This window comes from Adelges cooleyi, unplaced genomic scaffold (assembly GCF_023614345.1).
Source record: "Adelges cooleyi isolate 19-005CV unplaced genomic scaffold, UGA_ACOO_1.1 ACOO_flye_CR_arks_rails_tigmint_CR_PRNA_651, whole genome shotgun sequence".
In the NCBI taxonomy this organism is placed as follows: domain Eukaryota; kingdom Metazoa; phylum Arthropoda; class Insecta; order Hemiptera; family Adelgidae; genus Adelges; species Adelges cooleyi.
In genome coordinates this window covers 5,711,033-5,738,829 of record NW_026096352.1, presented here as the reverse complement: position 1 = coordinate 5,738,829, position 27,797 = coordinate 5,711,033, and the positions used below count along the sequence as shown (strand labels likewise).

Sequence of the window (27,797 nt, the reverse complement as noted above, 5' to 3'; positions counted from 1 at the left end):
GCGAACAAATATAAAAACAATAAAATATATTTACTACTGTAAAATATGAAAAAGAATTTCTAATGACGTAGGTAGGTAGGTAGTTATAAATCAGTTAATCAAATTATAGATATAAATGCATAACAGCTGGGTTATAAACATTTGTATGTGCTTCATCACCTTTATTACAATATTTAGGGTATTAGATTCAATATTATTAGAATAGCTACTACATTTTATGTAATAACTGTCAGTTTTTTACGGTCTTTGTTAAATTAATTAAATACGAGTATTACCTGGTAAACCTATTTTAAAATTATATTAATTTTTAATTTTATAGAATCTCATTTAAGTAGTAGTAATTTTAATACAAAGTAAAACTGCTCAACCACATACGATCGTAATTGTTTGCTTATTGATAAAAAAACTATAATTTTGTTATTGTTGTTTAGTTTGCTCTACTTATATAACTTAAATTGCAGCGAGATGCGAGTAGGTAAGTTGTAATGCTATTATTTATATTGCAATAACAAACTAATTAAAGTTGGCCCGATACTAATAATTTGTACTTTTTACAATGTTTATTGGATATTTTTAAGTTATATTAGTATACCTACACCAAGTAAAATATACTTTAAGAAAAGCCCAATTTTCGCGCAGGCTACAATAAAAGTTTCTATAGGTACTTACGTGATTATTAGTTTAATTTTAAATGATAGAAAGTAGAATATTTTAAGCTACTAATAATCATTTACGTATTTGTATTAATTCTTAAACTCCCGTTTTGTTAACTAACAAAAAAAAAAACAATTTTTATTCCTACCAAACATCAATTTGTTGTACTAATAGTATTGTTGATTTTGGTATCTCACATGACCCTGACTAATAACACAGACGGATACAACATAAACATTAAAGCCCAAAATATAAGTTCATATAAATGAAAATAGTGAAAAACTCATGAAATGTCAACAACGAGTTTATTCAACCGCATAGCAGGCGACAGTCAGTTAAGTGCCACAGTGCGTGGGAAAATAGTATATTGCAGATTGTTTTTGTCACATCCATATTGTTTTAATTGCCTTCTGATTTTTGTTTATAGAATCTAGTCTTTAAGTTTACGTTTTGGTTTACGTCTAACCTCTAGGCAATTTGCATCTATTGAAATTTACTAGACACAAATAGGTAGTACTGGACTTGAAATTTTAATAACGTTGCTAATATATTAGATTAAGACTGTTGCTTACATTATTGGCCATTAAAAAAAACATTATTGGTTAAGAAAAAGTCGCTTAGTTTTTTGAAAATTTGTTATTAGTTATATCTAGCGTTTATTATTGTATCGTACGTCGTATTCGTTTTTCTAATAACTAAAGTTATGAAGTTATAAAGTTCAATGTTCATGTATGAAAGTTTAAGACTTTTTAATACTTTAAATCATTTATCAAGGTGTTTTGATAAGAATAGTTTTAAATTATCTCTTTAGAGACTATAATATTCTTTAGCTTGCAATGAAGTGGTACTCCGTACCTTACTAAATGTCTAAACTCAAATTTCTTTTATAATAGCTTGATTTATTATTTAATATTACAAGAGGACATTCCTCTAATTACAAATTGCTAAATTACTTGATTTGTCAAATTGAATGCTTAAGTATGTATTTTTATGTACTTTGCTAAGACGAGTGTACTTGATCTAATTATCTCTTTTTTGACGTACTATAATAGTAGAATTTAGTAATAATGTTATAATTCAGGGTATAATTTACTTACAACCATGTTTAATAATACATATTGTTTTATCTTTATCACCTTAATGAATTCAGGTAGTTAATTGACTACCAATGAGTTATTTATAACAGTGATAACATTATAGAAAAAATATATGTAGGTAATAGATAAATGTTTATGGCCCAATTTAAAGTAAATATATTCTATTGCGGATAACATAAATAGTTATAATTGTTAAGGTATTAAAGCTACACTACAACTTATGTTTTAATACTTTTAACATTACTCAAAAGAACATTATAATTATGTTTGATGATATTCAATAATGAATGTTTCTATTATAAGCTTATACATTTTAATATGGTGCTTTAAAGTTTAAAAACACGTGTCTACTACTGAGAACAAAAAATTATTTTATTCTCTTAACCATAACTCAAAATAATCTTAAAAATAAAAATCCTATAATACAATATATAAGCTGTACGCTTTTAACTTACACTTTGCTGTACACTATAATTAATAAAAAATATAAAGAACCGAGGAGATAAAAACGTAATAAGAACATTCCAAATGAAAATAAGGTAGAGGAAGTCTTAAAAAAGATACATATAAATATAATTAATTGAGAATGATGTCGATAGAGTCACAAATAGGGAAGAAGAGCCTATTAGGTTACATTTTTCAAAACTTATTCAAGCCCCTCAAAAAAATATGTATACAACATAACGTGAAGTGTGTGAGGCTTCAATGTTTAGACCCTCTCCTCGCAAATAATTAGGATGTTTACTCCTAATGATATCTGAGCAGGTGACGTGTGTGTAAAGATTTTGAAGATTGGTTTTAAATATGGGTCAGTACTTATTTTAGTGATTCGCCTCAAATAATTGGGAATGCAACGATAGTGAAGGAAAACAAAATGTTGTCAACTAGCTACTGTAAATTTTTTAGTTTAGTTTTTATAAACTAAAATTCAGAGCTAGAATTCAGAGCTAGTAATATTTTGCGTTTTTACGCAAAATATTACTAGCTCTGAATTCACATAAATGTACAACGGTTGATCAAATAGGCACACATAAGTGACGCATAATAACAAATATTCTAAAATATAATACCATTGTGACTGTTCTGATCATTGTGCTTATCGATTATGACATAAAGAAAATGTTAAATAAACATCATATCATTATCATGTGTACCTTAGTATTACAGAATACTTACCTAAGTATACAGGGTGTAATGTAAAGTTCTACCGAACTTCAAATGGGACATTTAGGATGCTCTATGGGTACAATATAAAAATCATTTTTAATTATTTAAAATAGAACTCGTATCCCATTAAAAAATCATTTGAAATCAGTAGAAATATGTTGTTGAATTGATATGTAACATGATTTTTTAGTATCTGGCCACACATGCATTCACATATATGACCAAAACTAACATATGGCATGCGACATATCATTTTGGGTTAGAATTTTATTCTCAATTGAGTGGTGCCCTTAAAATTATTTTATATTCAATATTTTAGAAATTAATATCATTATTTTTTTGGCCCTATAGCCTCTAGTTGGGCGTTGTCTAGTTATGCTTTCACTATATTATATGTTTTTGAGCATTAAATAATACATCATATTATTTAAAAAATTCAAATGAAATGATTTACTTATAATTATTATTTAATAATGTAATACAGTTTAAGAATGGATTATTTTGAGATATATCTAATTAAATTTCGAAAGTGTCACTTTAGTGGTATTCATTTTTTTTTAATATTGAAATTTAAATAGTTTAAACATATAATTGTTTATTTTTTATCATTTTTATAATTTTTAAATATTGTTCAACACATTGGAAATGTAAATAACACTAGAATGAGTAATTTCGTATAATGGTTATTACAGCATTGCGTTTTTGTCACTATTTTTCAATAAATTTACCTTAAAACTATAACTGTTCAAACAAATTTATATAATTATACAGAGTGATCCATCTGATGTAAGACACGCATTTTTTTAAGAGAATAATATGAATATTTTTGAAATAATTTTTTTCCTATACTTGTAGTGACATATCTTACTACATTTTTCAATACGTTGAAACTTTTTATCTACATTCTTTATACGTAAAACAAATATTGATTTTTTTTTTTAAGGAACATGTTTTTAATTCTATTCTATGTAGACAAAACATTTTTAAAAAATGTTGTGTTTGAATTTTGAATAATTAACAATCTGTTTGCTTGTTATGACTGCAAAGATATTAAATTTTGCCTTATAATATTATCATATGTTTTCGGTTTTCCAAATTCCAGTAGTCCATAAAATCCATATTTATGTTCGCATTGTCCGATAGGTGCGAACACTAATAACAAGACACAATGCTATGCTTTAAGATAATAATAGACAAGCGGACCTTATCTACCTATACAATCACAGTGACAGTGACAAGTGTTATCGACGAGGTCAATAGTATTATTTAATGAGAAACTGTTGAAAAAACCGAAGGAATATTGATCATAAATTCAAATCTTTACAATGTCATAGCAAACGAAGAGATTGATGAAAATTAAAAGTTTAAACCCTAACAATTTTTAAAATTGTTTGTCTACAAATTTATGAAATTAAAAACGAATATTCCTATTTAAAAAAAAATTTAGTCCATACTTCTTTTACGTAAAAGCGATGAAGGTAAAAATTGTCTTATATTGAAAAATATAGTAAAATATGTACCTAAAAGTATAGGAAAAAAATAATTTTCAAAAACTAATTTTTCCGATAAAATGAGTGTCAGATATATCATCTGTATTTTTAAAAAATCCTGTGAAAATCATGTAATTTTAATCTAATAACAGTTGTCTTCTTTTATTGAAAACGTTATGATTAAATGTGAGGTGGTAAACAATTCATATTTTCTTAGTGTTTCAAAAGAATAGATAATAATTATCATATTTATACGATTATTCATACATAATATATTATTTGCATTAAAGTATTGTATAAGTGATTCCATAGGACAAATATCGTAGTTCTACAAATGTTGTTTGATTATTTTTGATTTTGTTAACAATAAATACATTCATTATTACTTTGTAGAATAATATGCACTAAAAACACACGTAAAACCTCACGGGTACTTAGTTTACCTACTTTATGGACTTGTAAATATAACTGTTATGGTATTTAAATTTACTTTTTAAGCGTTCATCAATACGATCGTATAAAGTTATTAAAGTTTAACTTTAAAAGTTAGGACAGGAGGGGTAGTGCGGTTGGGTAATGTACGTAGATGAAAATACTACTAATTAAATAACTTTAAGAATAATTATCCAAGCTAGTTATGCAACTAATCATAATTTTCGGTAAATTATTTTGAATTAAAAAAATTAATAAAATATAAATTTTACCATTTATAAATCAAAAGTTGCTATAAAAATAATTAGTCTGGGAGGGGATTAAAAATATAAAAGTTTGTGAAAAATTGATCACATTGTCTAAAAACATTGCGGGAAAAACTGATTAAATCCTATAAGGTAATAAGTGATTTCCTTTAAAAAATCAACCTGTATATATACATACAGAGTGATTTTTTTATTATGAGCCACTCAATATCTTTTATTGTTATACTAAGTTATTGAAGTTTAAAGTTTAGGGCAGGAGGAAAGGTGGAGTGTAGTATTATTTTTATCTGCGCGCATTTCCCAATCGCACTTCCCCTCCCATCTTAACTTTATAACTCTTATAACTTTAAAAATAGTTATCCGAAACTGGTTATCGACTAGTCAACATTTTTAGTACATCATTCTCAATTTAAAAAGTCAATAAAATATATACGTTACCATTTAAGTTTCAAAAGTTGCTATCAAAAAAACTAAGTTGGAGGGAGGTAAAAACAAAATCAATTGTGAAAAATTGAGATTACATTGTATAAAAACAATATGAAAAAACAAATTTTAATTTCTTATTAAACCCTATGAGATATTGAGTGGCTCATGATAAAAAAATCACACTGTATATATAATAGGGTGGTTCAAATTTGAACTTTTTTTATATCTTGTAACTGGCTCCCCACCTTTTCATTTTTTTTTTAAATATGTGTATGCCAAATTTTAACTGAAGTGAATGATTAGAACACATTATAAATATTAAAACTAGTGATTTAAATTACAATTTTGTTGGATATCGTTTTGTCGAAACCTAAATAAAAAGTAAAAAAATTATTCGCTGATCGGAGATTTAAAACGTACAAAATATAGAAAATCTATTTCTATAATAATTCTTATATTTTGAATGAAAACGCTGGGTCTTAACATTTTTCTAGAACTCTGATATAAAATTCCATAAAATGAAAAAATTACATTGTAATCGTGACGGGAAGATCCCACTAAAAATATTAGGGTGAATTTGCTTAGTATTTCGCCCCTATTAAGAACTGTTAATTAGAATCACTTAATTTTAATTTTAAAATCGTAAAATTTATAATAAAAATATATTTTTTGGATTTATTAGTTTTTTGTTATTTAGCTAATTTAGGATTATGGTTTAGGTTTCAAAGGGTTTGCGACGCGTGTTCATTTGGTTCAATTCAAGGACATTTACTCAAGTTTTTAAAAATAATAAAAAAATTAAGGGGCTATTTCTGTTTACAAATATATCCATATTAATATAATATATTAATAAATTCCTATGTTTGTAACATATTTAATATATTTGTATTTTATAAACATATTTTTATATTTTTCGCATGTACCTACCACACATTATATTGTGTGTTCTGTTGTTCATTGTATAAATAATCAATGTCGTTGTACGTTTCTGATCTAACTAAAAATTGAGAATAGTTGTTTTGGTTTTTAAATAATAACGAATGGATCGATATGTTCGTTAAATAGTGGTGTAATAATATAATCGGGTCTAGGATTTAAAGTATTTTAAAAGTTTTCAGCACTCGTTAAAACATGCACATGTGACAACCCATTTTTAGAACGGTTCGTTTAATGTAAAACATGAATTGAAGCCAAGAAGGCCAAAATCAAACTAGTCAATGCGCGCATGTTAAATTTAGTTTGACAGCTATCGCACATGATTTCTTGAGATTACACGAGATTTAAAAGTTCATAATTTATATATTGTTGAATTATATTTGTTGTTTTATGTAGGTACTCTTAATGCTCATCAATCATTGTATTATTATTGTTAGTTAATTTATTAATTTTACAATCGTTACGTATACATTTTATTGAATACATTCTTAAGAAACGTTATTGACCTGTAATAAATTTCTTTATAAATATAGAAATTGAATGTCCTCTAACAACAGTTTATTTTCTATTAGGGTTCTAAAAGGCTGTAGAGCACATAACATGAGATGAAAATCCCGTATATAATAATAATGAAATATTAACATTGCCAGTGGCACAATTAGGTAGACCTTTGGGCCTCGGGGGCTTTAAATGTAAATAGTTATATAACAAGGGGTGGGAGATATCTAGCCTCCTGCTTTGTCCTTCACTCCTGTCCCCTCCAACTTTTGCTTTATTTCAAAAATAAGTAAAACAAATTTTATAAATCACAATCAGTTAATTTTTGTTACATTAAGAACAAAATTAAAAATTAATCAATGAGCCAGCCACCCTCTTCAGCCTGACAAATAGATTATGGGTCATTCCATGCCAAATCATCTGATGTGTGGGAGTGGATTTTCTAAATGCCTCAAACTAATATATCCTATGCATATAATTTCATATAATCAAGAGAAAAAAAAATGTTATTATTGTTTATTTTTTAACATTTTTATAATTTTTTAATATTATTCAACACATAATAAATGTAAATAATCATAGAATGAATAATTTCTTTTAATGGTTATTACAGCATTGCATTTTTGTCATTATTTTTCAATAAATTTACTCTTTTAACAAATTTAAAAACAAATTCAAAATCTTATAAATTTTATTAAATTTTTATGCTGACTCAAGGTCAAAGTACAAAGAAAAATTGTTTTATTCTGATACATTTAACTGCACTCTTTTTGGACAATTTTTTTTTATAATGTATTAGTAACTTCAAAGTAGTATTTTACTAAAAGTGCAATATTTAAGAGCCTATAAATTGTTTGGGCTTAAACTAAAAATTCTAAAATTTGTACAGCACTTACTTGTATGTACTCGTATATAGAAAATTTGGTAAAAGTTTAGTGATGGAGACTTATTTTTACTAAGAGTTATAAGAACTTGAATAACATTATGTTATGCGTAGTTCTAAAATACGAAATTAAAAAAATTCAAGTTCTTACAACTAGTAAATATAAGTCTCCATTACCAAATTTTTTAACAGATGTCCTATTTACATATAAGTAAGTGCTGTACAAATTTCAGAATTTTAATTCATTTATTTTTAGATATCATAAGCGCCTGAGGGGCTGCCGTGAACATTTTTGATAAATTTAATTGGTGCAACTATTACATCTTCTCTTAAAAATTTTAATTCTTTTTTATATGTAAACAGAAAAATGATCTTCTATATAAATAAAAATGAAATGCTGTTCGTAGCTAATGGCATCACTTGAGAACAGCTGGGCCGTTTTGGCTCATTTTTTTTTTAGCTATTTTATTTATTTGAATAGGTGTATCCACTTTTGACGTATGAGTTACTGTTGGATTGATAAGATAGGTAGGTTAAATAATATATGAAAATTAGTTTTGTAATGAATCTCTTGTGCGATGTGTGTCTCTTGTTTTCAAGTAAATTATATGCACATTTATTATTCGTAAGAATCCGTTTTGCGCTGCGAACTCAACAGAACAAAATTACTCTACAGACTCATTAGATTAGACAATTTAATTTTTAAGCCGTTAATTTTTTAATGATGTATCAACATTCACGCTAAGTGATGTCATAATAAAAATATGTATCAATGTTCAATCAGGTTGATGGTCACTTATCCAATATACAAATTATATATTACAGTATAACATTTATTTTTACACAGGTGGGCCTTTATGGCGACGACCATCAATATTGTGTTATGGAGCATTTGCCTTCTGCTGTCTATAAAGTGCAATTACACTATCTCCACGGTAGAGCACAGCTGTTTTTTCCGAAACATAACGAACCAAAGGCCAGAAAAAAAGGAAATGTACTGTTTTGGAGTAGACAAAATACCGATATTCAACGAGCCTGTACACGTGATGTAAGTATATAATATATATTTGGACAATGTATATACATATTTTATGGTTAGCTTAAGCCTTGATGTTATTTAGGAAAATTGTAATAGACAGACTGCCTATAATTTTATTACTATATTATTACAATTAAAGAAAAAAATAATGTTAATAATTCTTAAAATATGTGAAAAAAAATATATTTTTTTTAGCCTTTATTTAAAAAAAAAATATTTATACAAAAGTAAATTGTTAAGAGGACGCTCCATAGACCATTTCTATAGAGTAAAGTATAGGCAATTTTTCGAAAAATCTTAAATTAGAGTTTTAACTCTTAAATATATATACTTATTAATACAGTAATGAGAATACTTTGTTGATTGACATTTTTTTTGTCAGATTATCACAATTATTTCTATAGGATAAATTACAATTGTTTTCCCATCAGAACTGTATTGCGCGGGACAAGTATGTAAGATCAGTATAAACAGTAAATTTACCAAATTTTCACAACGTATAGGGAAGAACTTTATCCATGGGGATAAAGTTTTTTATTGTTTTGATATCTATACTTAATATTTTTATAAACAAATTAAAAAAAAGAAAAAATAATGAATATTTACGAATGAATAATTTGATTGTGCTTAAGTTTTAAAAAAAAATTAAAAACTCTACCCCGTAGATAAAGTTCTTCTCTATCCATTGTAAAAATTGTATACGGCTACTCTAAATACCGCGTTCACATTCTTGTCCCCTGCATTTTTCGTGGATAAATTACGGGTGAGTAGCGTCCTCTTAAGGAGTTATATTTCATAGTCAAATATTTTAACTGGTATAATTTCATTATTTTCTTAATTATGGTAAAGCCTGGACCTCATGCACTATATTTAAGTTGTAAAATTGCAGTTAAAAAAAATGAAGTGATCTGCCTGTGTAGTAGTTGCTGCAACATTTTTTTAATATGATTCGAATAGTATAATCATTGATTATACATACTATAAATATTTATAATAAATGGTATAATATTTAACAATACTATGTGTTAATCATTTTAGGATAATATAAACAACATATTTCCTAGAAAGATTTTGCCTTTAGTATGAAAAGTAGATTATGGGTCATTTGAGTATTTAAAACAATAAAAACGGTTCATTTAACATTTGCCGTAGTAGTGGTTCTTTTTAGTAGGAGGTAAGTTTGCAAGTCGCAGCTGTAGTTCTAGTAGTAAACTCCTAGCGTTAGGCACATATTTTTCACGGAGCATCCGAATTGCGTGCGGAAGATAATGGTTGAAAATCCAAACAATCGAGTTGCATGTGGGGTAAATCTAAGATAGATCCGAGTTTCGTGCATTAATATAACAAGTAGGTAGTATTAATAATACACCTAGTTTTTTACTGATCACCGTTAAATTAAATAACGGCGTAAATATGGAAAAACAGAGCATGGAGTATCAATAAAAGTATAGACTATAGTTATTCGTGTCAGTTTTAAAACGAAACATATTATATTGGTGGGTATAGTTAATATAATTTTAAGCAAAAAAATAAAAAACTTTTGACGATTTAACATTTTATTTTCAAAAATGTTTATTAATTATGACATCGAGAGATTGTTTTAAACGGTTCTGAAATTCATACTAAAAGTTAAACGAGGAAAATAAAATAATTTTTAGTGGCTAACATACAATCATAATTAAGATTATTTTCAAACATTCAACAGGCAAAAACTCAATAATCCTCTTAAGTTTAAGTTGTTAACCAAGCATGGGTATGCTAATTTAGACAAAGCAAAATTAAGGGCAGTTTTGTATGTTAATCCTGATGCAGTATGTAAAGGGGGTTTCGTTTTCACTAAGGCAAAACATATGACACAAAACTTTGCATTCAATTAAGTAATTTTTATTTTTAATAAAACCGAAACCGGTAAATTTTGTAATTATTTTTCGGCTTATCCTTCTTCGGACTGCTTTAGTAAGGCTTTTATAGCGGTACAACCAAATAACCATCGAGAATTCGATTTTACTGTTCATTTCGTGAATACTTATGTTACGGACAGCAAGTTTATAATTTTAGATAGGTAATACGTTAGGTGGGCAAACTGGTTGTTTATCTTTTAGACCCGGGACGCAATTCGTGCATACCCATTAATATAGCCTCTCGGAATTAACCCTAAATTTTCCCACGCAATTTGGATGTAGTAATTTTTCTTTGTGTACTAAATCCCTATAAGATGTCTGAGTTCAGTCGTTACTTATTCGACAATTTTTAAAAAAATTTAAAGCGCGTTGTAATTTTGAGTTGAAAATTATGTAGACTTTTATGGTTTTTTTTAATTTGATGGAGAGGAAGTGAACTTTTGATCTATTTAAGTACCCTTCAGGTACAATTGCGAAATTGTTAGGAATTAAATTAAAACGCTGTAAAATGCAAGCAATTAAACCATTTATAAAATCTTCAAATAATAAGTGTTTGAACCATTTTTTTTATTTATAAAAGGCTTACTCAAAATTAAGAAATTATTCCCTCCATGCAAATTTATTGATTATTTAAAAAAAACCTGCTTTCTACCCTAAGCGACCCTTTTAGATTATTCATGAAATCAAGTCTGAAATTATTATAACTATTATAATGTTTTATAATTGTTTTTTTTTAGTTGAATTTCTAAAAAATATTTCTGTTACACGTTTAAATAACACAATTTTCCGAAATTGTGGTGCATCGTGTAGTTAATCCAAGGCAATTACCAGGGGTTAAAAGTTAAAATCTGTAAGCCGAGTTGGATATGATATTACAGAAGTAAAACATTATACACAATACTACCAGTTCACAGACTAGATAAAACTAAACATAATACTAACAACGTTATCAAAAATCTGTCGGCAGCCTCACCTATATTTTTATATATATTAATAGCAACTACGTGATATTAAATGAGTAGTTGGTCCGTGCGTTTTGATATAATACATTTTTTTCATGTGTTTATATTTATAAAATATCGTCGGTCGAGGCATGTCCAGACTGTAGGGTAGTATAGAAAAGTCGTTCCACAACTATATCGGTTAAACAATTAGTGTCGCGATTTTTTAGTACTGCCATGACTAAATAAACAGGCATGATTGCTAGATAATACTGCGCAGAAAAATCGCCCTAAGCTTGGAAAAATAAGTATTTAAGATAATATTATCTTAAATCGTACTTAGTTATACAGTATTTAAATTAAAGGAGCAGGTTGTCAAACCCTAATATTTAAACCTACAATTTTTTTTTATTATCTATGGTCAAACTGAAATAAGGAGTCACTTAACGGGTCAATGTGTAATGTAGGCAATATATAAAAAGGCTCTTCTATACTACTCTATGGTCCTTACACGTGTGCATTGATAGAGAACTCTGATCAATTACATAAACTCATGTATTCATGTAAAAAATACCAAAAAAAAAAACAAATATTCCTTAAAATTAACGTGAATTTGAGGAACTACACAAACCATTCAGAAGTTCGGATTTACATTACATCGTTTACACGTACAATAAGGAACATTAATATAGATAAATAATTAAATATAATAAACAAAGTAACCCTTAAGTCTTAAACTGCACAATATTTTACGAGTAGTGGTTCCATACACGTTTATTAAAGCACTGTGATTAGTTCTAACACGGTTTATGGATTATGGAACCAATAAATTTCGGAGCAATACAGTATTAATATAATATATTTATAAATATAAATATATCAATCTGTCATTGTCCTTAAAACAGTTAACACAACATGGCACATGTAATCTACCCTAGCTATTGTGGTTCGTTTACCGCTGTGTCACATGATGCATTATCAACTCGGTTAGGTTAAAACGTTTTAATGATCGATCGGATTGTGTTGTCACTTGTCAATAAAATTTCAGGCTTGACAATATCTAAAACGTTTAAAAACAGAAAATGGCTGCTATAAATATTTTTTAATATGAGAAAATAATATCATAATTGTTAAGAAATATATCAAATTAAGGGTATTTCATAAAAAACGCAGGTTTTTAGTTTTTGCTATGAATCGGTTTAATAAAAAAAAAATATATGTATTCACAATGACATAAGTAGATATAAGTAGACATAAGTAGAAGCAAACCTCGACTCATAAGGAATCTTCCTTACGAGTCGAGGTTTGAGAGTGAAATATGTCTGGCATGTGGCCCTTTTACTTGCTCAGTACGCAATCCTGACGATGAAATTCTTAATCACGTTTTCACAAACTTGTCCGCTGATGGCCCGTTAAATTTCTTGCTTGAGTTTATTTTTATAAACTTGCGATTTAATGAAGAAAGAAGTCACATGAGGTTAAATAATAATTAAACCCTTTAAATACTAATTTCAAAATTGTTTAATTCCAAATTATTTAATTATTATTCAATATCACAGAATTGTATTATATTAATTTTATTTCAGAACACTAAGGGAGTGTAACATTAAAGAGTTATCTGAAAATTCGTTTTCCTTGTACAAACACAGTATTACAGATATGTAAGTACTCATTATTTTTTTTTGGTTTGGATCTGAAGTAGGTGCATAATACACTCGTTAAATGTTAATAAATATTATATTTTTGAATTCATACCGAATTAAAGGATATTTTATTTTTATGTCTAGTCAACAACACTGTCGGCTATTTTTGTTTATAGAGTATTAATCAACGTGAAAAATCTCGCTACACTGAGCTCTTCGACATTCAAGAACTTAACCAGATTACAATCGCTGTAAGTTTTTTTTTCGAAACTAATATTTATTTGTTGAAAAAACTTAACATAATATTGTAATAATTTCTTATATTTTGTTATTCACAGATTCATCTCACACGCTATATCTTTAAAAGAAATACCATCAGATGTATTTAGAAGTTTTTCAAAATCATTTTCAAGCTTGTAAGTGTATTTTGTGCTTTGAAAAATTTAATGAAATTTGAAATAAAAAATAATAAATATGCGTGCGTAGGTATAGGGAACATGTATGTATTTATTTTGCCAGATTGAACATATTTAAAGCGCGTCATAAACATGACTCTGTTTTCGAGAAAATGGCTGAAAAATATCTAATGCGCTGTTACGAATATCCATTTAGGTGTACTTAAAGTTATTCTGCTTGTTGAGAGTTTTAGGAAATTATAATCATTAAAGGTGAAAACGGTGGATGCGTGAAAATTCTTCATTGAAATTAATGTATTGCATTAATTAGTGGCTCGCTATTAGTTGATATAAGTACACTGATACATACTGTAGATAGATGTTGTTTTATCTTTTCATTGTGGACCAGTTAAGTAGGTAAAGGTTAATCGATTAATAATTTATAATTATTGTAAAACAAAAATAGATTACATCAATACACAGTATTTTGTTTATAGCTTTTCTTAAATTTTAAACATTTCTTTTGTGATATTTTTTGGGGGAGTTTTATACACCATTAAGTTGAATTTTTAGGTATTTATTTTACAAGCGCGTGTTTTAATATGCGCTACAACTTTATCGTAATCGAATTATTTGATTATACTTTATTATTACAGACATATAACGAAATCCAATCTCAAAAAAATACCAGATTTATCGAACCTGGGGTCTATAAAAGCAATGCACACAATGTACGAGTAACATATTCATTTTTCCGATTATTAAAAAATCTATTGAATTAAACGATACACTAGATTTTAACGAAAATGTGTTTTCTATGATTAGTGAATTCGAAGGAAATAATATACACAAACTGACAACGAACGGGATCAAAACCAGAACAGAACAATTGTGAGTACTTGTTGTTAAGTAGGGGCCATAGACTCGACACTTGCAATACCTATTCGGGTTTGCAGTACTAAAATTATTTATTGCTTCCTTCACATAACATAATTCTCTTGTGCAACATATGCATACATATGTATATTCTTGTATTAATTTTGAATATATGTATGTATTTGCTTTTCAAACAAATTTTAAATAAAAAATTAACCTTTATCGTGTTGTAACCCAAGTATTTGATTTTTTAACTAAACATTTTTTTAAAAAAGGCAATAGTTAAACGTAAGTAATTTTGTGCGACTTACTTATTATATAAAGATACGTTTTTATAACATTTTAATTAGACATTTAGCATTGTATCAATTATAAGGTATATACATAAATCGTGTACCGTCAACCCGGGTGAAATGGAAAAGGCGTCTGACTTATTTTGTCATAACTTAATTTTTGTTTCACAAAATAATTATAAAAACAACTCTAGGTACCAAAATACAGTGTTCCAAGTCACCCAAAATGCTCCATTTAATCCGGGTTGACGGTATATTGTTAATAGGTATTTAATTTATAAGGATAAACTAATTTACCATTCATAAATCTAATTATTTTGTACACTTCAATAGACTATTAGAGTACAATGGTATCGAAGAAATAGAAAATTGGGCGTTTAATGGTTCCGAAATAGCTAAACTGTAAGTATTTCCAATGACTATACTGTAAATTCAAAATTTGTCTCTATTAAAAATTTAAAAAAAAATGTAGGTTTTTTCTTTATGTAATACAATGTGTGTTATAATATAGGAGCCTGAAAGGAAACAAGTTGAGAAGTTTATTTGATCATAGTTTCGATGGAATTGCAAACTTATTATCGCTGTAAGCTTTTATTTCTTATTTTGTTAAATGACAAGTGTTAATACACATTCGAGCAAGTCACTCTACCCCTAAAGTAACACATGATTGTCAACGATAAATTACCATAATTCAATGACATATTCAACTAAGGGATAAGACAATAAATCCAAAATGTTGGGAAAACTCAAAGAAACGTGTTTTGCTAAGCAAAAAATGTTTTTAAAAAATCTGAAAAATTATTATTTTTTAGCTACATACTATTTTTTTTTTAGATTATTAGGTACTTATTTTGTGTCTTTTTTAGCACTCATATCTGCGGCTAACTTGTTCCTTTTTCAAAATAAAATATGAAAAACATGTTGGAACAATAATTTGTGTTTGAATGAATCAAAAATGGTTTATACACCAAACAATACACTACTAAACAAAAAAAAAAGTTAAATGAATAAAAAAAAAATCATTATTAATAATTGTGTTATCGGCACATTTAATTATAACTTAAATCGAATTTTAACCACAGAGTAAACATAAGGGAATCTTAGAGCTTATCAATAAAAGGCCAGACATATTGAGTTTTAGCCAGTAATGCCAGAACTCAGATATTTCCTTGTTTTCAATTTTTCTGTGACTTATGGCTACACTGTTAATATACTAAATATCGTACGACGACAATAATGTTATCGCCATTTTCCGAGTTTGTCGAGTGAACAGTTTAGCCAGAATGAACGAAAAATGAGAATTTCCCTACGCCTATCAGCACTGCCCATTTCTCAATCATATTCAAGATTTTGGACATGATTTTGTCTTGTCCCATATGAGCCCATGTAAAAATTGGATAGTTTCTTTTCTGTTTATTCTGTGTTATAATTAATATAAAACTATATTAGACATTTTATCCTTCAAAAATAAACGAGATTTTTGAAAGCATGTTTTATAAAGTAAAGATATAAAATCTACTTGAACCCTAAAGTTTAGGGTTCAAGTAGATTTTATATCTTTACTATATATTTAACCATAAGTTTGCTTAACAGTTTTTCTACATGTTTTATAATTTTCCGTCTCATTCTACATAATAATTTACCACTAACAAACTATTTTTAGTAATAAAAATATTCTCTTTCTTGAATAAGCGATTTAGTTATTGTATACTTATTGAATCATGCATGATAGACAATACGTTGGGGGATTTATTAAAATCTAAGCCTGGGTTTCGTACTGTCATATTTGTCAAGAATAAATATCCGCCAGGTGCAAAAATGTTGAATATTTACATTAAACATAATTACTATTGTGTTGCTTATCGATTTTGTGTAGAGATTTGTCAGAAACGAGTATGTCGTTTTTGCCAGCTTCGGGTTTGATGAGTATCGAAAAGCTTTGGGTTGAAAAGACAACATCATTGACTAAGATCCCTTCGATTTATTCTTTCGGCGTAATTATAAAACATTTTTACACAATAATAAATTATAATACACTAGTTAATACACAACCTAACTGATCAATAAGGATTTTTTTTTATAGAATTTAAAAGAAGCACATCTAACATATTCATTTCACTGCTGTGCTTTCCAGTTCCCAGATAAACACGATCATACAAAATACGCTAATCATCAAGTAAGAGTTTTTTAGTTATGTTATTATAAGTAAAAATCATAATGTGTAATTTTTACTACAAGTTTGGTCATAAACTTGTGCACAGGTTTTGCCTTGTACAGGAGCATACTATATAATACACACTTCTATATGTATATATTATATATTTTGGTTTACATTCGATATCTACATGAAAATATTGGATTTCTCACTGTGGAAAAAATTTCAATCCGTAGGCTGAGTGAACATCCCAAAAATATAAGTATATTGTACTTAGAGGTTAACACGAATAAAAAAATTGTATGGAAAAACAAGAGAGAGAGGGAGAAGTAGATAATTAAAATTCCGTTGAGTTTAATTTGGTATTATTTGAACGAATATTAAAACAACATATTATGCCATTAGTGGTTGTTTAATTACTACTTTCTACAAAGCTGTTTGACCGATTCTAAATACGTTTTTAATTATACGTTATCCTTTTGATTAATGAATGCTATTGTTTTGCGGTGTGTGAAATATCAAATAAATAAAAAAATTACGGTATACATGTGTTATGACTTATGACTTATGATTGATATTTGCATTGGCGTAACTAGTGGTGAGGGGGGGGGGGAATTAGGAACTCTGAAAGCTCCCTAAAAATGTAGTAAAAATTATAAACCTTGGGGGCTATGCCTCAATAGTTGTTTATTTTTTTGAAACCTTAACGAGCTTAGAAGGATTTGAACCCCACCCCTCCTCCCCCTCTAGTTACGCCATCTAGTATACACATAGTATACATAAATTATACATAATATGTCTCAGGACGATTGTTCTTTTTTGGTTAATGTAAAAAAATTGTATATTCAATTTATGTTTTTTTTTTTTGTATACAGTACTTTTTTAAGGACTATTTTCATAGCTCACTTAACAAATAAACCTATTTAGAGGGTTCACACTCGAGTATTTTTTATTATTTATTAAGAGGTCATGTCAATTATTAGTTTTAGATAGGATGTAATTTTTCAAGTATACTGTTTTTATTTAGTAATAGCCGTTTTGGTGGTGAAAATCGCTTAACGATAAAAATCCTACGTGGTGTCGTAGAATAATTTAATTTTGAAAATCTTTTTTAATAAAAAAAAAAAAAGAAAACTTTTTAAAAGGCGTATAGACTAGCTGTATCGGATGATGGTTTATCTTAACACAATTTAATAGATAAATATTTAAACTAACGCTTCCTTTTAATTGACATAGAAAACATTTTACTAGAAAAGAGAAGTAAAAAAATTGAAATATATATATGAAAAATGTTTAAAAATGAAAAAAGTTTTAAAATGACATACATCCTTGTATAATTTTTACTCGATCACAAATAAAATAATACGTTTTTCAAAACATATCTGTTACATTAAATTCTCGAAAGTACTTCGACGAGATAATAAATATACTCGCGAGTACTTTTTGTTATTAATTTTACCTGGTGTTCTGTTTTTGCAAAAAATCAATTTACCAGTCACGTTTCCTACAAAATCCTATTTTATACATACTAGAGTACAACATTAACATTTAATAACGTCACCTTCCGACTAAACGACCGTATGCTTGTTCTTAGGCACGTTATAACAATAGGTTGCAACCCGTAGCCGGTATTTTTTTTACCGTAATACCTAATAATTTTAATCGAAAAAAAACCGATTAGTGAATTAGGTATGTTTAGCAAATAATATTTGTCGCCATATCCACCACGCCGTCGGTCTTATACATATGGGATAAACGCGGGGTTTTACGACCTATATAAATTGATGTAAACCGAGTTTTTGAGATAATCTTTTGGAAATGAGTATACACATGCCGCATGCGGACGTCGCCCTTGAAAAATAATAGTGTAAATAATGAAAATAATAACAATAACGATACACATAGTATGGCGTGGCGCTCGGTGAAATTGTATTTTTTAGTACCGTACACCGATCGGGCGAATCTCGTATCGAGTAAGACGTTTTGATATACCTACTTGTGTGTGTACACATATTAGTGTAGGTACATACTGGTACAGCTGTGTGTGCATTATATTTATTGAAATTTAACGCGTGCGGGTATATTGTACACAGGCAAACATACAAGCGATTCAAAACAAATGCGAAGGCTCGAGGACGGCCGTCGGTGTACTGATCGAACACCCGACTGTGACGTTGAAAACCGAAAACGCTGCGTCTGATAACAATGACAACGAAGAATTCTTCCACGAGACGGCCCAGTCAACAAACAATATGGAAATCGTGTGTGGCAACATAACGCCCATAACGTAATAATAATAACAAAATTAATAGTACATACCTAATGATTTTTTACAGCTGTGTGTTGCTTGTTAATGTTAGATCCTTCAGCCTCCTAGACGCTAAACGGTTTGGTGTATAATATATACCTAGTTCCATTTATAACAACCCGTAGGTTTGACCCGACTCTATGTATTGAGATCCTGGGAGTAATTTTTTCTTTTTACATGCTTTTCTTTAACTCACTAACTCTAACGCGTACGTACGTTTGTACGAGTATTTTCAAATCTTGTAAAATTAATTTAACCCACTTCGCGATGTCGTAGAGAGCTGATACTTGACACAGACACTCATCTCGGATGACAAAAATACAATGTTCCGTCATAATATTGGGACTCAGACATCCAGGTCGCAAATGCCGGGCGGTCAAATATGGGAGTCATTTTACTAAAAATTTTTAATCTTTTTTTTAAATCTTCCAAAATTAATTTAGTAATCTATTCACAATTATTAAGTATCTTTAATAAGATAAACACTAAAACAAATAAATTAAAACAATTATTTTATTTTAAAAAAAACATGCTTTTCTAAAAAAATAGTAAAAAATAATTTTACTACAAAAACGATATTTTACCAATCAATTACAACAAATTTTTTTCGGTTGTTTTCAAAGTAATTGACATTTTTAAAAAAATGTGCTACAATTGATAGGTAAATTGCTATTGTAGTCAAATATTTTTTTTATATGGCTTTTCTAATATTTTTTTTGTAGAAAAGCATAATTAAAAAAAGTTTTTTTTTTTAACTGCAGTCTATAGAGACTTTATCCACCAATATATTTTACTTATATAATCCTAGCGATGTTCCCAATACATTTTATACACTGTAACAGTTTTTGAGAGGCGAGTAAAGGACCTTGTTTCACACTCCCAACCCTCTTACGGGACAGATTTGGGTGAGATTAAGTATTTTCTAATTACTCATATTCCGCGCACAATTAATACTATTTATTTACTATTTTACTATACGTTGATTTCCCATAACGATTATCAAACCTAGAATATCCTTAAGTCATTTATATGGATTCGTCATTTTTTAGGAAATTAAAAAAGTGGTCTTAGGTTTTCTAGCCCCATTATCACAATATTTTGCGTAGATACTAACCATACTGTTATTAACCTCGAGTCGTTTGAAAAAAATTAATTAACTTTACTAAAACCGGAAATTCATTAAAATATTTCATCTACAAAAAGTAAAATGCTCGAGCTTGACTTTTGAAATTAGTTATGAAATAGTTTACGGGTTTCAGGAAATAGAAAACTTTTTGTGTGAAATAGTAATTTTCAACTAAGAAATTTTTTAGGGGAAGTCTAGCGATCAAAAGTTTGGGGGCACTAATGGGGGACTTGGTTCTGTATAAAAAAAAACTAATAAATGAGATGAAAAATGAGATGAATAACATTTATAAATTAAAAATAAAATTATGTTAAATTAAATTATGAATTTATGTAATTGAAATAATTTATGATAAATTACATTTCTTATAAAAATATCTTAAACCTAAGAATTTTAATAATTCACACTACCGTTCTACAGTATTACAGTGTATGCCGTATTTTTCTTTGTTAAATTAATAATGATCGTTGTTTTTAATTGGGTTGAATTAATTTGTTTAATAAATATTTTATCGAAGAATTGTCTTATATTTTTGTATTTGTTTTTACTTCAATGAAGATTTATCGTTAACTGTATCAGTGTTATTCATTGTCAAAACGTCAGACTAGGTTTAAATTGAGGTTTATAAAAGCTTTTCTGTTTTGCTGAAAATCTAATGTGTTATAAGTCTAAGAGCAATGTTATAATTTTTTTTTTATCACATAATATTTTATAAAAAAAACAAAACGATTAAGCGACCATTAACCAAAGCTACGTCAACAAATACCGTCAATATATCCTTATTTTGCATGAGTATAATATTAATTTTCATTTATTTTTATCCAACACTTTTCAGTCAATCGCCCGTAAAGTGTTCGCCTCAACCAGACGCTCTCAATCCCTGTGAAGACATAATGGGATTTTTTTGGTTGCGGATGAGTGTTTGGATTGTCGGCGTTACCGCATTGTTGGGAAACATGATCGTGCTGTTGGTAGTGATTCGCAAGAGAGCAAACAAATCGGTACCGAGATTTTTGATGAGCAATCTGGCTTTCGCCGACTTCTGCACTGCCATTTATCTGTTAATACTGGCCTACCAAGACTTTGAATCCAGCAACAAGTACTTTAACTACGCTTACAACTGGCAAACAGGTATCGTAAACAGTATTCCTTTCTTCGTTTTCACATTATCGATATACTTGTTACAAATATATTTGTTGCATTCGATATGTACATAACTAACATTTAAGTAACGCGACACTGCTAGTGATAATATTATATTACCTTACAAGTCACGGTGTACGGTAAATACGGGTTTGTGCTGTTATTTTTCCCGTGTTAAATATTATTGTCTTTCAAATGCAAGTGTCGTATAATGGTCGCGTGACTATTATGATTGTTCATAGACTACAGTCATAAATTTATTTAAACCGTAACCGTTTATTAAACTAATTATAATGTACAAACATAAACGAAATGTTTGATATAAATTAAACGAACACTAATTCAATGATACAATTTATATTAATTGCATGTAGATATTGTACGCCGCATTGCCTGTTCAAATGTAAACGCAGTAACTCACATTCCACATTCCTATAGAAATTCAATTTCCTATGATATATTTCTTTCCCCTGAGATTAACAAAATTGATAAACTGTAAAATAGTTTGAAAAATGTATAGAACATAATATTTTTCAGTCGACAAAATTATTAAAAAAATAATTATCTTGTGAAAGCTAAGATCTATATTTGTTTAACTCTAACCAATTTAGAAAACGTCCTTTCAGCTGTTCAATTAGCTACATATTAAATAGTTAAATATATTCTAATGGCAATGTAAATATAAGCGGAAATATTAATAATATCACATTTAGCCATTAAATTAAACATTAGAATTAGAATTTGTGTTATAGTTTCAAAATAAATGATAATAGTCGACATATCACAAATTGATTATGCATTAAACTGTAACACGGTTCTGTGATTGTAATGCTCATTTGAGTAAAGCAATAAAAACAAATTTTTGATTTTATAATTTCATTTTAATAATTATTTAAAATGCAAGATCTTATTATTGACCCTTGCATATAATTTAAAGCTGACGACTTAATTGGCACGTTACATCTGTATGGGTCCCTAATATCTGTTGGTCCTGGGAACGTGTCGGGGGGCCTAGGAGGGGGCTGCTTTCTATCCGGGCTTGATACACTGGTGTCTGTTTACTTTAGTAATTCCACGACAATGAAATCTCGAAACGTATTAAGTTATATTATTAGAAATTTAAAAGCATGTGATAACCCATTGGTGTAAAATACATTATTGAGGCATATTTTCATTGTTGTTCGTAGGAGTCGGATGTAAGATCGGCGGGTTCCTAACGGTTTTCTCATCTCAACTGTCCGTGTTCGCTTTGTGCCTGTTGACCATTGAACGGTGGTTTTCCATAAGAAGAGCCCTGTATACAAACAAGTTGACGTTCTCATCGGCGGCCAAGCTAATGGCTATTGGCTGGACTTATTCGTTGTTTATGGCCGCCTTGCCTCTGATGGGCGTATCGAGTTACTCGACCACCAGGTATTTATCATATCATTTATCTATATTATTATTATTTATTATTATTATTATTATTATATAACGTCTGCACGCCTGTCGGGTTAAAAGGTTTATTGTGTTGTGTTCCGAATTCAGATTGAGCTCAGAGTCCGTTCCGAAACAATATCATGTGATAATAATATAATTAATTTTCCATAATACACCTAGTCGACGTATTCAGTTTATTACGTTTTGCGATATCTATTAAGGTCAGAGACGACCGTCGCGTCGTTTGGTACTCGCAAAGGAAAAAAAAATACACCGTTTGTAATCAAGTTATTGCCTTCCCGTTCGCGTGTACATGCTAGTTTATCTGTTTATTTACCGTATTTTTGTTTTAACTCATTTATGTATTGGCTACGCTTTTAGCTAGCGCTTGGGATCATCCGCTTTGATAGCAGCGAAATCCAACGCTAGTCGCTACACCAATTCTTCATCGCCGGTACACAGGGGGATCATTTTATCGTAAACCACTCAATATCTCATATTTTATAAGAAATTACATTTTTTTTTTCATAATGTTTTTATATAATGTGTTCTTAATTTTTCACATTTTTTTGTTTTTACTTAAGTTGCTACCAACTTAGTTTTTTTGACAGCAACTTTTGAATTTTGAGTAATAATGTATAATAATTTTATTAACTTTTTAAATTGATAATCTCTCTCTTACGTTTAACGTCCGTTATTCCCACCGATCAGGGCTTAAGCCGGTTAAGATTTGGCATTTATGGGCTTATAGCTGGCTGTCGACCTAACGCTACCAAACAAGTTGGCCTCAGAGAGAGGTGCAGGTAGCCAAGATAGTTGCCCACCCGGATGAACAAACCGCCAGTGGCCGAGATTCGAACCAGCGACCGTGTGTTGATACACAGTAGCCTTATCTCACTAAGCCACGCGCCTGCAACTTTTTAAATTAAGAATAATGTACTAAAAATTTTGACTGGTCGATTACCAGTTTTGGATATCTATTTTGAAGTTATTGAAGTTTTAAGTTTAGAGCAAGCCGCAAGAAGGAAAGGTGGAGTGTAGTATTATTTTTATATGCGCGCACTTCCCAAACGCACATTCTCTCCCAATCTAACTTTTAAACTCTTATAACTTAAAAACTAGTTGTTCAAAACTGGTGATCAACCTGTCAACATTTTTATTACATTATACTTAATTTTAAAAGTTGATGATTGTATGCGTTTCCATTTAAGTTTTAAAAGTTGCTATAAAAAAAACAAATTGGGAGGATAAAAACAAAAAAACTCCACAGAGTAATTGAGGAAATTCACGTTTGCTGCTCATAATCACATACCAAAAAACTTGTCTAAACTTTTCAATACGATACATGCAACCGATAATAGACCAATCATTTTACAGAAAAAATCTAAGATAACTGTCGGTACCTAATACAATAAATTTTTATTATAATTATTTCTATAAAAAACCGGTATTATTTCGGTATACCTTCAACAAATACTTGTCGAGTTACAAGCAAAATACTTATTTTGAGTCGTAAAAAACCAAGAAACTTATGTATAAGTATAAAAATTATTTTAAAAAATCTTAATCAGTAAACTATTTCTATGAACTTTTTTTAAAAAAAAAACATTGCTCTTTATGCACCCTATATATTTTCTTTATGTTTGACTGTTCCTGAAGCCAATAAGATTTGATTTTTATGAGGTTAGGTTGTTTAATTCAATTATTTTAAGTTGGGTGGTGGACACGGATCCAAGAGGGGCTTTAATTTAATACGCAGTCTTGTATTTCGGCTCCTATGCTATGTAGAAAATTAAATAAGGCCTTACGCAACTCTGATCAAGATACTATGTACAATTTACAAAGGCCGTTAAAAAGTGATTATAATAATTCGTGTACATACTATAAAATATTTTATAAAATAATTTAACAGAAAGTCTGCATCTGGTTGACTCATGAAAAATAGTATTATTTATTCTCGACACCTTCATTATTCATCACAATCTAGTAGTTAATTTAATCATTAAGTTGTTTAAATCATATTATTATGCTCTTAAATATCTTTAAATTTAAATGAATAATTTAATAATCCAGTAAAAGCCTTTGACATGAGATTTTGTTCATTTACATTTGGATTTTGTGTAGGTATGTTACTTTGATCGGGTTGACGACCCTGATTTTTATCTCCTTCCTTCTCTGTCTGACAACAGTTCCATATTTATTTCACAACTATGTGCCTATATGTCTTAATAACACATCGGTTCTTTTTTTCATTGGCCTACATCATCCACTTGTGAAAGATGAGTCTATCTCTATTCTCTTTGATCTTGACAGGTAAAATATGTTATCCTTTACCTCTGAATATGCGAATCCTTGCAACTCGTTGGTCGATAAATGTTTTGAACATTAACTGAATGTTACTTTAAGGAATCGCCAAACAAAATGTACTACTTGATATAGTTATGAATATTTAATTTGTTTAAATATTAATATTAACTATTTTGTTTTGATCAAAGAAATTTGACTTTCAACAATGTACTGTAGCGGTCATCGCCCTGAATGCTTTTTTTCTTATATAAATCCGGTTACCCTATTAACTCGTTTTCTTATTTTGACACTCCAGGCCTCATTTGTACTATATTTAATATTGTTTGTGTTTCTTTTTCAGTATTTGTCTGCCGATAGACGTGAGCCGAGTGAGCAGCGTGTGCTACATATTGACACTGGTGTTGTTTGCCGGCGGCGCATTCGTTTTGATGGCATTTTGTTATGCACAAATCTACAGTTCACTGAGCTACGAGACCAGACACGCCAAAGGCGAGGCTTGCATCGCCCGCAAAATCCTCATCTTGGTTGGCACAAATTTCGTTTGCACTGCCCCGGTAATATTCTTCGCCGTCACCGCTCTCCTAGGTCTTCCATTGGTCGACGTCACTCAATCCAAAATATTACTGGTGTTCTTTTACCCAATCAACTCATGTGCCAACCCGTTCCTGTACACTATACTCACGGCCAGTTTTCGTCACGACATCGTCTCCACATTTACCAAGTACGTGAATAACCGTTAATAGTCATAATCGACCTTTGGTCCATTATTTGTTGAAACGCCGCATTATTGACGATATACATTATTTATATAAATATAACCCTCCCCCCCCAAAAAAAAAAAAAATTAACTGTGGAATTTTGATAAAAATAAATTGTGTTATAGGTACACACCAGGTATACCTTCAGTAATAACACAATAGACAATAGGGTAGCCCCAAATTAATATCAATAGGTATCATAAATACATAATTACATTACTTGAAATCTGTCTACTAGAACATTTCGCATTCGAATATTAAGCCTAACCGTAATAATTAAGCAGACTCGTGGCCTTTAAAAATACACAAACAATAACTAAACTTATTTCTCTGTTAAGCGCACGACGCGACGCGACGTATAAATAAACCTAAAGGTCAATAACATCACTCGGTAATCAGTTTATAAACAGTCAATCACATCCAAGGATTTTACAAACACGGCATTCGGTATAGGCAATTTAGCTACCCTAATGTATAGCTTAGGAAGATTTGTCTGACAAATCCTATTACTCGGTAAAAAAATATGTCTTGTAATAATAATAATATATTACAAATACATTGTATGTATACGATTTATTGACAGATTATAATTAAGTTTATTGTGTTCACCAAATCCAAATAGCGAACAAATAACTTTTTTATCTCAGGGATAAGGATATTGGATCGTTCGAAATTTGAATACCGGAAATTTGGTGGTTTTATTGAATCCAATTTTCTCTATCTCTACGCCATTGTGACAAAATGTTATTGTTAAACTTTTGAATTGATAATCGTGTTGTTTTAAAACCGTAACTTTAATATTGTAATTTTTTCGCTACACGTCTTCGGAAAATGGACTTTCGGGGAGTATTTTGCAATGCCATAAAAGAACGCCTATATTTTTTATTTGACAATTTGCAGTTTATTACCACTATAGGTTGGACTTTGTGTAACTGTCTTTTTGTATGCCAAAACAGAGTCGGACCTTGGGTGTAGTAAGCAACATTTAACTTAATAGTTAAATTTCATTTAACACATTTCGAACTGTAGTGCAACTAAAATATGATATCATACAAACATCAGGCACCTAGCTAGAAAACGTTCTCAAATGAATGATTCATTTTTGGCCTCTATAATATGCAATTTAATTACTAGCTTAGGATTACTATGGGGCTTTATTTCTTGGCTTACCTACTTCCACTAATAACCATTATAAACTTAACCATATTCTTAATAAGAATGATTATATATTTTTACATAGTATAATAGAATGTTAAATATTTTATAATAATATGTATCTGGGAAAACAATAAATATGTATTTATAATATTGTTCAAACATCGATAAAAAAAATCGGAAAAACGTTTGTACGTGCCTGCATAATAGTCCACGGTTGAAAATAGTATAACTGAAAACGTGTTTAATAAAATATTGGCGGATTTGAGTGTAACAAACCGCATAAAAAAATAATACCTTTTGGAAAAAAAAATATTATCTATAATTTATAGTTGATATGACATTTTCGGAAAATAAACATAAGATTTAAAAGTAATTGTACGCTGAGCAAACCTAGTAGTAGTTCTCCGGTATTTTTCTATATGTCAAGGAGCTCCGTCTATCTATAAGCTTTGAGTTATCTGTGTTCTCGAAAAATTCAAAACTAAG

The 27,797-nt window shown here is 29.1% G+C and overlaps 1 protein-coding gene across 1 annotated transcript in view; it reads left to right on the top strand.

Annotated features, from left to right (window-relative positions):
• The window catches only part of LOC126844363 (lutropin-choriogonadotropic hormone receptor-like), a 48,022-nt gene that overhangs the window by 9,988 nt on the left and 10,237 nt on the right, over positions 1-27,797 (top strand). Inside the window, exons 2-15 of the mRNA XM_050582509.1 lie at positions 8,697-8,897; positions 13,317-13,391; positions 13,550-13,624; positions 13,712-13,789; positions 14,425-14,499; positions 14,594-14,659; positions 15,271-15,339; positions 15,449-15,520; positions 16,814-16,931; positions 17,021-17,113; positions 19,186-19,379; positions 21,362-21,657; positions 22,857-23,082; positions 25,736-26,116. Coding sequence (XP_050438466.1) covers positions 8,707-8,897; positions 13,317-13,391; positions 13,550-13,624; positions 13,712-13,789; positions 14,425-14,499; positions 14,594-14,659; positions 15,271-15,339; positions 15,449-15,520; positions 16,814-16,931; positions 17,021-17,113; positions 19,186-19,379; positions 21,362-21,657; positions 22,857-23,082; positions 25,736-26,116 — 2,009 coding nt within the window. The 5' untranslated portion in view covers positions 8,697-8,706. The remainder of the gene's footprint in view (positions 1-8,696; positions 8,898-13,316; positions 13,392-13,549; positions 13,625-13,711; positions 13,790-14,424; positions 14,500-14,593; positions 14,660-15,270; positions 15,340-15,448; positions 15,521-16,813; positions 16,932-17,020; positions 17,114-19,185; positions 19,380-21,361; positions 21,658-22,856; positions 23,083-25,735; positions 26,117-27,797) is intronic.